The sequence below is a fragment of the Adiantum capillus-veneris genome, chromosome 11 (genome assembly GCF_014529385.1).
Source record: "Adiantum capillus-veneris isolate H3 chromosome 11, ASM1452938v2, whole genome shotgun sequence".
NCBI classification, from domain to species: Eukaryota; Viridiplantae; Streptophyta; class Polypodiopsida; order Polypodiales; family Pteridaceae; genus Adiantum; species Adiantum capillus-veneris.
The window spans coordinates 19,344,976-19,363,359 of NC_140941.1; the positions used below are offsets into that span (position 1 = coordinate 19,344,976).

Sequence of the window (18,384 nt, forward strand, 5' to 3'; positions counted from 1 at the left end):
AGAATTGGTATCAAACTAGCCCTGACTTGTGCTTATAATCCAGAGGAAAATGGAAAAAGTGAAAGAGGACATCCTCCTATTGTCAAAGCTTTGGCTAAGGCATGCAAAGGTAGAATGGGTGAATGGCCAAGGTTGCTACCATATGCTTTATGGGCTGATCGTAAAACTCATAGCTTAGTGACTGGCTACATGCCTGAATTGATGTATGGTCAGAAGCCAATCATGCCAATTGAGTATGTAGTTCCTACTTGGAACATATTACCTTGGAAAGATGGTGTAAGTAGGGAAAGTCTACTTGCTTTGCGCATAAATCAATTGGAAACAAGACAGGAAGACATAGACATTGCAAAAGCTTGATTGAAGAATGCAAGACTAAAGAATAAAGGTAGGTTCGATAAAAGACATAGGCTTCAACCAAAGCCTATTGAAGAGGGTGATTGGGTCCTAATGTACGATAGTAGCCTTGATAACTAGCACACCACACAAAGAAAACTTGCAAAAATGTGGTTTGGTCCCTATGTTGTCAAACATGTGCATGGAAATGCTACATATAGTTTGAGGGAGCTCGATGGAGCAGAGCTTAAAATTCCCATAGCAAGCAAAAGACTCAAGATGTTCAAGAGGAGACATGAAAATGATCCTTTTGATTCACAACAAGATGATATGATGAAGAACCTAATGACATTGCTATAGATGAGGATGAAGAAGTAGAGGATGATCTTTCAGACTTTGCAGAAGATGAAAATGTTGGTACATGCCGGAGGATGTGCAGGTTCAGAGGGGGTGGATGTGGTGTTGTGGCATGTACATAGTATGAAATAAAAACATTCAGGTAGATGACGTTTTATCTCTCAATAAACTGCTAACGATTCTCTCTCTACTTCTTTGCAAGCCCTACACACTCACTCCCAACTCCCTATGGCTCCTCTCCCTATGGCCCTCTCGCCACGCCCTTCTTTCGCCACTATTGCAGGCGACGGTTCTCAGCTGCAATCGACTGCAACAAAACGTTTTTTTTTTCTTTTTTCTTTTAAAATCATGTAAAACCATAACATTTTAAGACCATGCTCCCACAGAGCAGCCCTCTCGGCTTCCCATCACTCCCAGTCATTTTTCTCTAATGCTGCAGAGAGATTCTCTCATTCTCTCTCTACTTGACTCCTTCTTAGCCACGGTGAGCAACCCCTCATCTAGCGACTTTAGGTCAAAATTTGAAAATTTTACCGGTTATTAGACTAAAGGTTTTGTAAACTTCCCGTTCCTTAAAAGGCAAGCTCAAAATCTACCTGGGATTTTACAATCTCGATTGCCTAACATGCATTAACACAAGTTAGGGAAAACTCACTAGAGCTCAAAGATCTACTTCCGCTAAGATTGAATTCAATACATCACTACTGCACTTTCACTCGGACTAGGCATCGGTTGACTCATCTATCTCGCCTAATCAGTCATAAAAAGAAGATTTTTTTACGTCATAAAGAAACTATAAGGAATTTTAAGGATATGTTTCGACTAATCTTGATCTCAGAACCCCATTGTGGTCACATATCAGGAATCCCAAAACAACCTATAAATAATCCAACTTTTAAGTCAGACTAGTATAACTTGTCAGCTTTTTTACTAATCATCTATGAAATTTTGCAACTTCCTCCGTGACAAGCTTAAAATCTAGATAGTATTTGATAGTGTAGTCACCTAAACTTAGACTAGAGACGCATTTAGAACTAATAATTTCCTATTCATCACAAACTAAGATACCTAATGGCCATAGTCTTGAATTTAAAGCTATTAAGATGACTATCAAGAAACAAGTTCCCTACCACTAACTGCAGTCATCAAGTGACTAACTACCTTAAACAAAAACTTATCAGCAAGCAATCATAAAAGCTAGAAAATTTTAGCACTAATGCATCCATTATGACAATCATTAACACATTTATGCACCTAATATGCCCATGCAGGTTCCCAAATTAACCCGAGTTTGATACAAAAATTGAAAATATCTTGGGGTCTAAGTTCCTCCCCTACTTAAACATGAAGTTTTCATCGATGAAAAAGAATGTCTTCTACACTTCATTACTTCATAAAGCTGTAGTTCCCCAGCTCTACAACTATACTTCACAACAACTGTTCAAAAATAACTCTCTTCCCTCCTTAAATGCGAACACCCTCATGAGCATAATAGCCTAAACCACAACACACTAACACTAGTGATTTCATTCAAGATTAAAAAAGATATTAAATTCCACATTTTCAAATTATTGACACATAGTCAGTGTAAATTAAAATATACTAACCATACTACATTGAGCAAATTAATATAGCCAGTTATATAATTGAACTAACTAGTCAATTGTAGACAGTGAGTAGCGTTAAATGGTAACCTTGCATTTGAACTACATTTTTACTCAAATGTATATATTTTTTATCAAAGTTTTCACCTAGTGTTCATTTTCTCTTTCCGTAATAGCCTTTTTCCATACAAACACCTTACCCTTCTTAGATCTTTATGCATTTACAGCATATTTCTCTCTTCATGCTAAATGTAAATAGTAAACTTAATTCTACTCTCCTAGTTTTTTTACTGCATATTCTTTTAACTAATTACCTTTACTAATTTAAATAGCTATCTACATCCCATAATTTGTAAATAAATAATTTATGGGCACTTATCTTACCCATCTTCTCTCAAGGGTAGGGTTAACCTTGTAGGCCTTCCCTTCCCCACCACTATGTGACCCAACTCTTGGATCATTTACTTGTGTTGGTCAACAAATCTTAAATATAATGTATATCTCCAATAAATCAAACTTTATTGAAGCCTACCTCATTTGTTTAGGGGTGGATTCTCTTTTGAAAAAAGCATGCTACACCTTGGATGCAAGCTAAAGGGCCCCCTACAAGGAGACTTGGTTCAAAAGGTGTTTTGGATGCATCTTGAACGCCTTAGCTCGTGGGTATACTTGAGTAACACTCCAAAATCAGCTTAAACACTTTGAGAAGGTCAACTTTTCCTTTTACAGCACCCAATTCTGAGTTACAGGCTAAAAGTTATGGTGAAAACAAGGTGCTGCAGACACTGTTACTGCATGTCAAAGTTACAATCAAGTAAACCACAAAGGTGAAAAGTTTTCTTGACTTCTCAAACATTCTAAAATACCAATGGGCAGTTAAAAACCACTTGCATGTGGAGGGGTCGGCTCAAGATGCTTCCAGAGACACAACAAACAGGATGGGGATACTCTGCAGGAGCCACTGGAGGGACATCATGGTGGGGCCCACATACATTATCAACCCTTATGGAGCCTCCACGACTTAAAAGGCTATTTTTAATGAAAAAATAAGTCCCTTATTTGCATAATTGAAGGAATGGTCAAAAGGGAACCTAACTATGGTTAATTACCTACCCTAGTCAAGTTTAACCTAACCCAAGGTCTTGTACAGCTATAAAAAGGCCCTTTGGCAAGCACAAAAATACACACACCCACTCCATTGCTGCAAATAAGCTCCTCTAAGGTTACGAAAGCCCTAATCTCTCTCTCCTCTTGTCTCTCTGTCCATTTCCGAAGCTCGCTATCATAAGCGACACCATAGAGAGAGCATCAATATGCTATTGCTACCATTCTCTTGCAAACATTTCTCTTACCATAGTCATCCCTAAATAAGGATGGTAGATTATATATGAGAGCAAGGATATCAAGTTCAATGATCTATCTCATGGTTTGATCAACAAATTGTTGCAATTGGGGTGTCGTCGTCACACTTTTGCTCTAAACGCATGTAAAATTGGTAAGCATATTTTGGCAGCTTCTCATATTTTGTGCTCATTGGGTTGCTTGTTTGTTGAGAAATTTTTTGTGCACCATGGTGTCTATTTTATTGGATTCTCTCCTTATGTTGTGTGTAAGTAAGTCTTGGGGCTTCATAGACATTCTCACATACAAAGTGAGAGAAAGGAAAGAGTCACCAAAGGCAGGAGACAAAGCTACACCACAAAATAATGAGGAGGAGATGGACAATGTACACATTTTTTGCTTTGATGGAGCTTACCGACGACAACACGATCATGCAGCAGGGGGGGTTCTTATTCTAAGTCCACAAAGGGAAGTTCTTGTTAAGAAAGGTATCACCTTGGAAAATGTTCATTCTGATAATGAGGCTGAGTATGTCACCTTGAAGTTAGGGCTTGAAGAATGCAGAAAACTTGGCATCGAAAGACTTATAATAAGAGGTGACTCCTTACTAGTTATTAGGCAAATCCAAGGGATATGGAAGTGCAAGAACCCTACTCTAGTGGAGTGGCTCAGACAGGTGAAGGCTTTGATAAAGAACTTTGAAGCTACACAGGTACAGCATGTTGTGAGAACCCTCAACAAGGAAGCAGATTATCTCGCCAATGAGAAACTTCAGATCATGGTGGGAGGTGTGAAGCTCTACGAACCAAAGTACCAAGGCCAAGAGAAATTGAAGGACATCATATTTTTCCTCTAAACTGGTGAGTGCCCTAAACACTTGGATAAAGTGCAAAGGCATAGGTTGGTAAAAAAGGCAACTCCTTACCAACTCATAGGAGATGATCTGTATCATAAAGGGAAAGATTTGGTGCTAAGAAGGGTGCCCTCTGTTCAAGAAATAGAGAGAATCCTCTTTTCATTCCATGATGATGTCTGTGGGGGTCATTTTTTTCAGGATATTACAAACAGAAAGATTTTTCAAGCAGGGTTTGTTTGGCCAAGTCTACATCGTGATGTCCAGCATTGGTGTAAGTCATGCAAAGGTTGTCAGATTGTTGGAGATCGACAACTCACGTACGAACCTCGAGTTCCAATAATTTCGTATGGTCCTTTTGAGAAGTGGGGTGTGGATGCAATAGGCCCCTTACCTCGCACATCTACCGGGAAGGTCTTCATCATTGTGGAAGTAGATTACATGACACGATGGGCGGAGGCAACAAGTACAACACGAATCACAACCGAGGAGGTATCAAAATTTATCTTTGATCACATATGCAGTAGATTCGGCACACCATTAGAGATTTTTTCAGATCGTGGTCCAGGGTTTAGAGCAGAGCTCCTAGATAATCTTTTGACAAAGTTAAAAGTCAAACATTTGCATTCTACACCTTACTACCCTCAGTGCAATGGGTTGGTTGAAAAGGTGAATGGAATGATATGTAAGATCATTTCTAAACAGGTTGCAGATCGACCAAACTACTGGGGATCGTCATTTGACCGCAGCTCTATGGGCATACAGAACATCTTTCAAGGTATCCACTCAATTCACTCCTTTTCATTCGGTATATGGACAAGAGTCACTCCTTACTATTGAGGTGGATATTGCAAGCCTACGCATTCTCTCACGGGGAGCAAAGAGGCCAAAAGAATCTTTGCAGGAAAGAATTTTAGATCTTCAACGACTTGAGCTTGATAGAGAAGAGTCCATCGACTATTACATTGCCCAAGCCACAAGCCAAAGGGACAAAATCAACAAGAAGCTCAAGGGGAAAGGATTGAAGGAAGGTATGTTGGTTCTTCGCTATGATAACCGACTTGATACTCGACTTGAAAAAAAGTTTTTGCAAAGATGGGAGGGACCTTTCATGATAAAAACAAAGTTTGAGAATGGTAGTTACAGATTAGCAGATTTATCAGGAAAACTCCACAAGACAAGAGTCAATGGATGTAGATTAAAGCCCTACTTTCAACGTATCAATCCGTTGATAGGAAGTCATCTACCTACATCGTCTAAGCTCCAAATTGGCATGGCTCCCTTCGGCTTGGCAAATGATCTACCTATTTTTAAAGCTTTGATGTGCAAAGAAGAACTAGCCTTGGAATCTGAACATACCCAAGGCAACCCTCCCATCTCCGATTTATGGGATTGAGGTAATGAAAATCAGGTCTAATGGAGTAAAAGAGTGCATATCACTCCTCCTTTTTTTGGAAAAATAGGAAAAAAAAAGAAGAAAAAAAAAAAGAAAGAAAAGAAAAAGGAAAAAACTCTTTTGTTTCATCTAGGAGCATGAATGATCCTAGATGAAGGGGAAGGGCTAATATGAGTAGCGTTAAATGGTAACCTTGAACTTGAACTACATTTCTACTCAACTGTATATATTTTTTATCAAAGTTTTAACCTAGTGTCCATTCTCTCTTTCCGTAATAGCCTTTTTCCATACAAACACCTTACCATTCTTAGATCTTTATGCATTTACAGCATATTTCTCTCTTCATGCTAAATGTAAATAGTAAACTTAATTCTACTCTCCTAGTTTTTTTACTGCATATTCTTTTAACTAATTACCTTTACTAATTTAAATAGCTATCTACATCCCATAATTTGTAAATAAATAATTTATGGGCACTTATCTTACCCATCTTCTCTCAAGGGTAGGGTTAACCTTGTAGTCCTTCCCTTCCCCACCACTATGTGACCCAACTCTTGGATCATTTACTTGTGTTGGTCAACAAATCTTAAATATAATGTATATCCCTAACAAATCAAACTAATAAATCAGACTTGGTTCAAAAGGTGTTTTGGATGCATCTTGAACGCCTTAGCTCGTGGGTATACTTGAGGAACACTCCAAAATCAGCTTAAACACTTTGAGAAGGTCAACTTTTCCTTTTACAGCACCCAATTATGAGTTACGGGCTGAAAGTTATGGTGAAGACAAGGTGCTGCGGACACTGTTACTGCAGGTCAAAGTTACAATCAGGTAAACCACAAAGGTGAAAAGTTTTCTTGACTTCTCCAACATTCTAAAATACCAATGGGGAGTTAAAAACCACTTGCATGTGGAGGGGTCGGCTCAAGATGCTTCCAGAGACACAACAAACAGGATGGGGACACTCTGCAGGAGCCGCTGGAGGGACATCATGGTGGGGCCCACATACATTATCAACCCTTATGGAGCCTCCACAACTTAAAAGGCTATTTTTAATGAGAAAATAAGTCCCTTATTTTCATAATTGAAGGAATGGTCAAAAGGGAACCTAACTATGGTCACCTACCCGAGTGAAGTTTAACCTAACCCAAGGTCTTGTACAGCTTTAAAAAATCCCTTTGGCAAGCACAAAAACATACACACCTTCTCCATTGCTGCAAGTAAGCTCCTCTAAGGTTAGGGAAGCCCTAATCTCTCTCTCCTCTTGTCTCCATGTCCATTTCCTAAGCTCGCTATCATAAGCGGCACCATAGAGAGAGCATCAATATGCTATTGCTACCATTCTCTTGCAAACATTTCTCTTACCATACTCATCCCTAAATAAGGATTTTAGATTCTATATGAGAGCAAGGATATCAGGTTCAATGCTCTATCTCATGGTTTGATCAACAAATTGTTGCAATTGGGGTGTCGTCGTCACACTTTTGCTCTAAACGCATGTAAAATTGGTAAGCATATTTTGGCAGCTTCTCATATTTTGTGCCCATTGGGTTGCTTGTTTGTTGAGAATGTTTTTGTGCACCATGGTGTCTATTTGCTTGGATTCTCTCCTTATGTTGTGTGTAAGTAAGTCTTGGGGCTGCATAGATGGAGAAGAGCTCTCTATGCATGCCGCCTTATGTGTGTAAGTAGTCTCTTCTTTTGGGAAAGGAAAGGAGTTGTCAAGTATTTGTGCATTATGGTGTTTTGAGTTTTGAGGTTTTGTGCTTGCTTTTCTTAGAAGTATATGAGCACTAATATGGTGAAGGTCAATCTTTGCATGTGAGTTTGTGCAGTGTTCAAAGGGATTGCTTAAGGAGTGTGTGTTGAATGGTTGAAGGGCATTTTGTGTTGAAGCACATAAGGAAGGTGTGTGTGTGTGTGTTGTATATGGTTTGTTTTGGTTTCCTTCTTTCTCCATAAAAGAGGGTGGTGCCCCTAAGAAATATGCGTGTGTAGGGTCTCACGGAGTGGTTGTCTGGTGGGAGCCTTGAGTTGAGCCCCATCTCAAAAAATCCGCTCTCAACAGTATCAAGTTAAAAATCCCTTACTGGTCACAAGTAACTAAGAAGTACATACTCAAGGCGATTAGTTAATATAAATATAGAAATTTACCAAGTATAGGTAATAAATTTATTATAGTTAAATATGAGAACACCCCCTTCCATGTCTTAAGTCTCTACAGAGGTAGCATCTCCCAAACCTTAACATATGAGAGCTTTAATAGAAATTACTGATAAGTGTGGGAACTGAAAAACCTGAGAGAAGACCAGAAAAAACGTGGAGAAGAGAGGAGGAACAGCCGCAACTGTGTTTTTGGGGTTTTTGGAGCCTGTTTTGGTCATAAACTGCTCATCCGAGCTCGGATTTGAGCACTTTGACACTGTAGACTGGGGTTTTGGGCCGTTCCGGACGCGATGGCGCTGTACATTTTTCTAAATTCCTCACTCTTTTTCTGCTGTTTTTTCTGTGTAAGTTTCTCCTATGAGCGAAGCTTCTGCTCCAATTTGTGATTTATCTGGCATCTTTTACCCATATTGTGTGAGCTATTTTCCCCATTGGTGTTGGCCCAAGATCTGTTGTATCTAAACATCATAAATTCTCCTCTTTTGAGCTGAGTTTTTTTGGGTGTGTGTGTGTGAGTGTCTCTGTGTGGAGTGGGTAAACGGATAGTCTCTCTCCTCTCACTCCATCGGTGTGTTCCCTGTCTCGACCAGGTGGATTGTGTAAGCCGAGTGGTGCCCCATAGTGTGTGTGTGTGTGTGTATCTTCTCAAGAGTGTGTGTCGGGTTGTTATAGAGGTGTTCTGTGTGTTTCCATCCCGCTCACAACGTGCACGGCTTGAGCACGTTGTGAAGGTGGGAAGGTATGTGATGCCATAGCTTGTTTCGGAGAGCAGAATGCCCTTTGCAAGAAATGGTTTCTATGCCATCCCCAAGATGATTCTTCTCACGCTTCCATTTCTTTTCAAATACACTTTTAACCTACAAGTCGTAAAGCGAGCGAAGGCCGTTAACACGTCGAGGCTAAGAGCAAGTGAGTTGGCGCATGTTGAATACAAAGATGAGAATTTTGTGACCGTCATTGCGCTAGTGGCCCCGTCACTACAGAACAAGAGGCAAGCACCCGAGACAGCATGTCTTTCAATCAAGAAGCTCTCAAACAAGTTGTTGAGCAAATTTGATCTAAGGTCATGCGGTGCGCTTGTTGAGTTTTGGAGATGGTGTAGCGCAAGGAAGATGTCTGAATTGTTCAAAAACTGTGCCGCGAAAATAGTATCGACATCGTGTGTTCGGCCAAGTGAGTCATTGGAAAGACACGCAAAGATTGTAAATATTAAGTCACCTTGTGTCTTTGTTTGTGTGTGTGTGTTAGAGAGAGAGAGAGAGAGAGAGAGAGAGAGAAAGAGAGAGAGAGAGAGAGAGTCTGTGCTTTGGAAGGTTGAAAAGATGGAGAGGAAGGAAGAGTAGAGAGCGCGTTATGAAGAGACACCACGCCAACAAGGCTCAAAAGCAGGATACGATTTTCTTATGAAATGCGATATACAATGGACAAGCCAAAATTTAGTTCATCGATTGTAGAGGGGTCTAGGTAAGGAAGCATAGTTATACGTGGTGAAAGGTCAAAAGCTATGGAAATCCATGCTCTCAAAGCATCTTGGTTTCCAACAGAGGAGTGAAAGATATCATAGATCCATTTGTGCCAATTTTGAGCACACCCTCGACAAAAAAAATGTCGATTAAATATCCCTCACCTCTGGAATGCTCTCCATGTACACCTCCTTGAAGCTCCTTGGCAACCTAGAAGACAGTCCACCATAGACCCTGACACCTGAACCACCACACCACGTTTGTCAATGCTACTTCGAATTTGTGCCTCTAGCCTGAGAGTCGTGTTGATGACGTGATCTTTATCGCAAAGAGAACAACACAATCGGCCTTCAACCTTCTTCACCTTCGGCGAGTCACAAACTAAGCACTGGGAATGCAAGAGAGCTCTATTGAAGTTCCCAAAGTGCAAAGTCCCCACAACCTACAAAAAAAACAAACGTGTAAAGACCAGTAAAGATGTCTTTATGCGGTTGAGTGCAAACCATGCAAAGTCACCTCTCTATTGTAGCCGAAAATCTCACATTGTCTATGAAATGATGTGGTCAATTCTTCCTTCAAGCGTGATCCTCGCACGGGGGCCAAAGTTGTGACGTCCAGAACAGACAAAGAGGCCAATATTCTAGCCACAAACATAACAATGTCCTCCCTAGCCATCTGGGACATGACTTGATCATAGTCATGCTTTCAAGAGTTGACAAAGCTGACCTACATATGATAAAAGTTTTGTCAATATCGAAAGAAAGAAACGCTGAGGCCAATGCTTTTGATACGTACAACTGCCTTCTCATCTGGGGCCGAGCCATCAGCAACAAACAAATCCCCAAATGTAGTGCCAATTCTCTGAAGGAAATTATGACTTTGCAAGACAACAAATGCCAGTGTCGCCAAGGGTGGACGTGGGCTAGTAGTCTCGGAAATTGCAGCGTCAGCAAGAAATGTGCTTATCTTGGTCTCAGGATAGAAAGCTAAAGCAACAGGGAATGGGTCACAAGGTCGAATGGTTGTCGACGCACTGACATGCAAGGAGAACAAAGCTGACCCAACATCCTTATGGTTTTTAGCCCTCAGAAGAGGAAGTCAATCCTGACGAACAAGCCTATCTTGAGCTCCTTGGTGTAGGTCTCAATGAAGGGATCCACAACGACGATCGTGATCGTGTCAATGCAATCGGCATCCACGATGTCGAACTTGAAGTAACGTGCATTTTTCTTTTGCCCAGGGGAGATGGAACGGTATCTGCCATACCAATTCAAGATTTTCCTCTCTATGGAGAAAGGTTTACTATCCTCATCTATATCGCTAATCATGAATAGCGGAAAGGTTTCCTTGAATAACAAGCTTTTCCCTTTGTCCTATAGCTTGCCGCTATCCAAGACATTCTGAGCAACTAAAGATTGGCCAACTTCAAAAAATGAGGCTGCAGCTTTGCCCAATTCGTGAGCTGGGCAAGGAAGTTCTTGTTGAAACGAAGACGGTGCTTGTGTGCACTCCTTCCCTAGTAGAGAGTATCCTTTTCCTGCGGAAAAAAACAGAGCACCATCTTAACGTAACTCAACAATAAAGAATGCATTGTAGTGAAGAACATCGTAGACACGTCAAAACTGTTCCAGAAAGAATGATTGTGCACACTGGCCATACCTGCACTGCCAACGGGATCGTTAGCAGGGCTTCCTTGAAGCAAGGCACGCCTACACCTCTTCCCAGCTGCGATTTCCTCGAAGCCCGGATTTGGCGGTGACCCGGCAGAGCTCGACACTACCATGTGTGATGAACGTTTGCCTGCAGGGCATGGAGGAGACTCAACGAACCTACGCAGTTCTACAAGTGGAAAAGAAAAGGAAGCATCCAATTAACCATAGCATTGACTAGTTGAGCAAAGCAAAGAGGGTGTAAAAAACATCCTGCAAGCAGCACACTCATAAAAGAAAAGGGAGAACGAGGTGCAGAAACGATCTTCTTGCAAGGATGCGAGCAAGAAAACAAGTTATTTAATCTTGGAAAATGTCACGTTTCAAATCCCTTGCCAGGTTACATACACAAGAAGATTTAGAAATTCTCTCATGCAGAAAAACGGAGTCTCTCAATGTTTTTCATACAATGCATAACATCATGAGCTTCTGCACGAGAGGCAACGTATATGGAGGCCTCAAAGCCAGGTAGCAAGATTGCGAGCTACTCAAGCGAGGATGATCATAAAGAAATCAGGTCGAGCCTGTTGATTCACTCCCCTCAGGCAATGGGGAAATGCGAGCATGCGTAGACATGCATAAGTCAAAAGCTAATGAAGGAATAATGCCCGAGGCTGGGCTTACTGAGGTTTGTGAGCTGTTGCAAGTAGAGACAACTCAGAAAAGGTATAACCAGAACATGAAAAGATTGGGGCTGTGGGATATGAGATAGCCGTTGCGTGTACATGATGCTAGTGCTATGATTAGCAAAGGCAAAGGGTCGTCGAGTGGGGTGTATGAAGAGTTAAAGAAACTAGAGGCAACACCTTTCGGGTTGTTCTCGACGGGAATGCGCCTTGGCAGGCACGGGCAGTTTATGGTGAGCATGCAATTGTACTTCAATGAAGATGTAATGAACCACTAGTTTCCAGATTTGGCACTAGAGATGAGGTGCCCGTTGGTGAAGTATTCACAAATCCTGGCCCTTAAGAGCTGGGGTTTTCAGACTTGGTTTGATGGATCAGGTATGGTGCGGTCGGAGGAGTCAAACTCTCCTGGACTGAGGTGTCCCGTGAACCAGCGGACGGCCAAGCATGTTACCGAGATGGTTTGGACAGATGAGCGGTGGTTAGTAAGAACTGGTGTCCTAGTCACAATCATTGTACTCAATTGATACACGGGAGAACTGTCCATTCAATGATAAGCATGGAGAAAAGTTTGTACTGATTTTTTTTTTTAGGACATTGAGCCCCTTGACCTGGCTTCACTGACTAGACATGATACAACCAAAGGGCTGGCTATCCCTTTACCTGAGACATCGTGTAGTATAGTGGATGATCTGCTCGATGGTCAAGATGGCACGGACAAGTGGAGCCTAAGCTGGAGAGCCAGGCAAAATCCAAGGACATAACATGGTACGAGCCAAGTTTGGTTTCAAACATGACAGTAAATGAGCGTCTTGGAAGGTCAAGCCCAAATTTTTTGTGATGCTCGTGTTCTTGTATTACGGCCTTATGCTCATGGGGAGCAACGTTGAACATGCCAGCCATCAAAGTCATGGATGGCGATTAGGAATACCTAAGTTTGTTGATAAGGAGACCCCTAGCGAGGTACTCGATGGGATTGAGCAGGGCCTACTGAAGGTGAAGACACGTTAGCACCCCTGGTCTGATACAATGGGGAACCCACAATACTCCAACAATGATCAACACACGAGGGCTTCTCGAACCTGAGAGCAACACTATGGCCGGGTCTACAGTGGCCGGCAACACCTGAATGATAGCCAAGTATCAAAATAGAGAGAGGGATCCACAATCCCTTGAATCTCGGACCCAACTCCGGGTCTCAAAGCGTAAGCCAAACACATCCAGCAGATGTCTAGCTGGACAAAGCTCCACAACCAAAATACATGGAAAAAGAAGGAGACAACCCCTCAGTCAAAAAGGGCTGCTGCCTATGTCCACAAACTCAAAGAGAGTTTATCACCCTGGCCCTGCACAGTCCAGGCGATTGAGCAAAACAGCCCCTGACCTGGGCGCAATGGTACAGAACCACAACCCATTGCAAGCATCTAAAATAGATGTCCAGAACCCGTATGTGGGCGCTGAGACACACAAGTCAATAAAGCTCAGGCTGCTCTCGCCTCCTGGGTGAGCGACTGCCTGATGGCTACTCGCGGCGCCACGCAGGGCAGCTCGCAACCTGATCCAATCCCACGCTGGGGGTAATGAGGGTCCAGCCCCTTGTAGCGTGACCTGCCGATACTGTCAGCAAGCGCCCATGCATCCGCAGCCCTACTGCTGCGCTTTTGTGGACCCAAACACGTGACCACCATCACAAGCACATCACTTGCAAGCGCAACAAAAATCAAGGAGCAAGATCAGGAGAACAACACCAGCGCAACAAAATTTTTCAACTGCAGCACTCGCAAGCATGAACAAACCAAGTTTGAAAATGTAACACAACACAAGCGCACAAGTCAGAAAAGCAAACCTCCAGAGAAGTCCATGCTCTCATCGTCGTTGGGTGAGCCATTGCTTGCATTCCCTTCACCGCCACCGACAACGCCCATCATCAAATGCCATGATAAAGACGATTTCCAAAGAAATGTCGTTGCAAGTACTTTAAGACACAAGAAACAAACACTCAAACCAATCTACAACGGACTTTCAACTCCTCGACTGATTTAAATTTGCGATTGCAGCATATAGACAGATACAAATTGAATAGCGACAGATAAGTGAAAGCTCAAACATGACAACAAAGATTGAGACTTGAGGACACATGTGCAAAAGCAAAACTGAGAGAGAATCTTCCACTTGGTAATGTAGCTCAAAAGCTTGTACAAAGCAGGACAAACAGAGAATCTTGCACTAGATAATGTAGCTCAAAAGCTCATACATCAAAATAGATTCTCAGACTTGCTACCATGACACAGTATAACGATAACCACCCGAAACAAGAACTTATTACAAAGAATTTTTCTGCCCTTTCTGGCCTATCATATAGGCTACAACAACCACATGGAAATTATATGTCCCATGCTCCATTCAACACGTGCACTGAACCACAAAGACCAACACGAGCAATGCTCGTGACCTCAGCCTGCACGGTCGCCTTCAACAACCTTGAGAAGCCCGCCTGCGGCATTAAACGAGAAGAACAGTGCATGGAAAAGCTCTTGCTAAAACGTCCTCGCCACCTGAGCCTGCAGAGCAACCCCCTTCAATGGAGTCACCTTCCAGAAAACCCCGCGCCATTAAACAATAAAGCTACGTATGGAAAAACGCTAGGTCCTCTGGTAGGACAATACCTGTTGTGCAGCCGTCTTGTCGTAAGGACATCACCCACTGCGCGCACGCCACACCCTGTGGTAGGAGCAGAGCAGAAAGGATCGAGGCCCTCCAGGAGTAGCACGAAAAGGAATTCCACATGGGTCAAATGACACTTGATAAAACAACCCTAGAAGCCTTGCGACACGTGGCATCCATTCAACAAACCATCGGACGGCCTACAGTTTGCAACAATTTTGCAGCTAAAACGCTAAGCCCTTCTGCAGGCCAAAAACTATCGCAGGCCACTTGCAACATTGCTCCACATCATCCGCCTTGGCATGTCTTTTCCATTCTCACAACATGTTTCAATTCCAAAATGACGAAGCCATTAATTTCACTTCTTCTCCTCTCCCCAAAAAGTGTGCGAGCCTTTCATTTTCCATTTGAATCCATTTTCTTCAGTTTCACCTTTGGAATCTTCCTAGATTCTCACTAAACTGTTTCATCCAAAATCATTGATACATACACTATATATAAATTATATCATTAATATAAATTATACATTATGTATAATTTATGAGGAATTGTATACTTGCATATCACATAATATTCCACTAATAGTTGGTGTTTGAGGAGCTAAGAAGGGGCCTTTGCTATTATCTAGAAGCTAATGCGTTTCTCTCTCTCTCTCTCTCTCTCTCTCTCTCTCTCTCTCTCAAAAAGACAAAGAGGATGTTCACATACTATATTTTTCTTACAAAGGAGCTTGGAAGGCTCGCACTATTGATAGCTAGCTAGAGTTCCCTTATCATTTCTTTGGAGGACGATCTTATTTAATAAAGACGCATTGAAAGATATACTCAACACTACTTTAGAGAATTTTTGCACATGTTACCACCTTGGGTGGGAGGTGATGGGGGAGAGCGTCATGAAAGAGTTAGGTTTTGCTTCTTCTTAACCGCAACAATGTGTGGGTCGCATACTAGTTGGGAATTAATCAGAGAAAAAATTGTTTTGTCTTTTTCAAATGTGTCTCTCTTTTCAAGAATAGATCTCTCTCTCTCTCTCAAGGTTTTGTGTGTTTCAAGGTTTTGTGTTTTTATGAAACGTTTCGTTTCAAAGCTCCAAAAAGCGAAACATAGATTTCGATTTACACGTATGTATCTATAATTATACATTGAATATACATACAAATTCACTTGTCAAGACATGTAGAATACCAAAATCTAAGATGTGAGACAGAGTCACGAGTGAACTTGAGTGGTGAGGCGGCCTTTCTATATGGTTGAGAAATTCTATATGGTTGAGAAAACGTCAGAAACAGCTGAAACATTTTGACGAAACGAGTTGAATATTTTGTTAGCCCTGCATTTGGGCCCTCCGAAACCCACTATCAGTAGGCCAAGAGCATGCTCTCCATGCTCCTCATAGAAATTTGTTGGATAGCGTGCTCTGCATGCTCTCCAATGAGTCTCCATGATTGATCTAGTTCATTTTAGTGCCAGAGGCAGCAAGCATAGCAGACCTTGACATAGTGCTCCGCCATTGCGAGCGGCAATGGCCAAGGCGGGAGATGGGGGGTTTCTAGAGCGAGCAACAATGTCAGGGCACGGGAACGGTGTGATGACACAGTTAAGGAAAAGGAAGACACGGGCATCTCGATTATATTGGTCACGAAAGAAGAGGAACCGGGGGGAACGGTGCAGGGTAAGGCACCACATTTTTTGGCAAAAGGGTAGGGTGGGGAGGGAATATTCCCAACAAAATAATGCAAGAGCATAGATCGCGCAGCAGAGCAGACACATGTTGAGATTGTTGCCGCCTCCACCCTGTACGCATTGAGTGCCAACAAAGGGTGGCTTGACAAGTCCTCTCTCTCTCTCTCTCTCTCTCTCTCTCTCTCTCTCTCACAGCTAGGATGGAGACGATACCTCTCCTGGCTTGAGACTCAACGTTAAGCCTACGTTGGCTTGCGAGATAGTGACAAGCTCTCATGGGACACAGCTGTGCAAACCCAACCAGGCTGAGAGAGGGGGGGCGGGGGATGAGCTATGCGCAAGCGATGATAGTGACAACCGCAAGCCCTTTTCCATTTAAATTGGAGGATTCCCAAGGGTGAAAGTAGACCGAATATGTATCTTACGGAATAGATGGCACTCATCAAATCTTCAATAAAAAATTTGGTAAAGATACTAAGGTCCAACAGAAGTAATTTGTCGTAGATCATGTTCATTGTTCATTGTATAGCTAGTAAGGATATCAAATAATAACCATTTGGGATTTTGAAAAAAAGGAGGGGGGGAGGGGGGGGGGGGGTTGGTTGTTTAAAAGCCATAGCATACACTTAGACCTTGATCCTAAGGCATATGTTTGCACAATTTTTAGAAACTTCATGATTACCTGATCATACGGGAAAACCTTAACTTGAGTGGCTAACAATCATGTGATTAGAGTGTGGAATCAGAGGCGATTAAAGAGGGCGAGAGAGAGAGAGAGAGAGATGTTGAGCTTGAGCTAGGGTTTCTTCCATGTCACACGGGTTGAGTCAAGCATGGATCAAAGGAGACTACCGCTCTCCTCTACAACGAGTCTTGGCAGCTCCCTTGTCACACAGGTTACCCATTTGTTTGGTTAAACATGGCTTTGCCCTCTTCCTTTCAGCTTAATCCTAAGGCAGCTGTGTGCCATGAAGGCATTGACCAATGTTCTGTCAAGTTTGACCCTGTGGTTATGGATAACTTCCTTAAGGATGCATGAACTCTTGAAATTGAGGTGCAGGGGGAGCATAAGGTCTCCCTCAGCTCGTCTGTTGTTTGGTCTCAATTAGTTGTTTTTAAAGATAGGGCAGTAGGAATGTTTTTTGCTCTGAAGCTTCCCTACGTGCTAGAAATTGATGCGAAGCTTCCTCACATGCTAGAAATTGCGATGGAGATAGACAGGGCTTCCTGCGCCTTGTAGTTGATAAGATGTTTTATTCTCACTCTGGTTTGTTTGAAATATTGTTCTTCAAGTCTTAGGACAAGATGGATTTCCTCACAGCCTCCACAATGGTGCTCTATGGGCAAATAGTGCACATTATTCCTTGGTAGCCCATCAAGATTATCAAGGATGAACTTCTAACTAAATGCCTAATCTAGGTAGATTTTGTTGACCCTCCCACCCTTTTATCTGGCCTTGCATTGGAGAGTTGTCCGCTTCCTTGGGAAAGGTTCTGTTTACCCCTACAATCCATTGTCCGAGTCGGAACAAAACCTGCATTCTTTGGCAAGCGGATCAAAAATTCCCCATTACCGTAGAAATTGAGCTTGAAAAAGTTGGAAGGTTGGTGAATTACTTGAAATGGGGAAACTTGGCAGGCTCATGCTATCATTGTGGGAACCTAGTGCACTTCTCCAAAGGTTGCCCTGCATTCACAATAGCTGCTTATCATATCCCCTCCTATCCGGGTAGCAAGACATTGGTTCCGTAGGAAAAAATATTTGGGAAAAAACCCTCTAAAGGGGAAAGGGGGAAAATTCCTACTACTAGCAACAAACAATCTAGAACTTCACCCGCACATGCAAGAACGCCTAGTGCTAGACAACCATCCTAATCCGAGACCTCTGTTCAACAGTGGGAGCAACGTGCCATCATCCTCGGCGAATACAATAGCTAGGGACAAAGGGAAAAGTGTTTGGTGCAGATGGCTTCACTACCTCAAGGAAAACCTTTAAAGCTAGGGGATTCTGGTCGGGATATAGCTCTCATAAGTACTATGAAGCCCTTATGGAAGAGATGCCTTCTACAAAAACCTTGGCAACTATCAAAAACATCATGGAGATGCATGAATCATCCAAAAAAGGTAAACTAACTACAAATGAGTTCAATCCACCAGGCATACATTTCGAAGTGCACATGCAAGAAATGGA

General features: G+C 42.3%; 1 protein-coding gene and 1 pseudogene across 1 annotated transcript; both read right to left on the reverse strand.

Annotated features, from left to right (window-relative positions):
* Positions 1-10,886: 10,886 nt before the first annotated feature.
* LOC147446958 (uncharacterized) lies at positions 10,887-11,296 on the reverse strand. Its single transcript, XM_086523551.1, has 2 exons — positions 11,173-11,296; positions 10,887-11,050 (listed from the first exon to the last, which is right to left on the reverse strand). The coding sequence occupies exons 1-2, from the start codon at positions 11,294-11,296 to the stop codon at positions 10,887-10,889; spliced, it is 288 nt and encodes a 95-aa protein (XP_086379677.1).
* A 2,033-nt stretch (positions 11,297-13,329) lies between these two features.
* Positions 13,330-14,688, reverse strand: LOC147446959 (uncharacterized; annotated as a pseudogene).
* Positions 14,689-18,384: the final 3,696 nt, after the last annotated feature.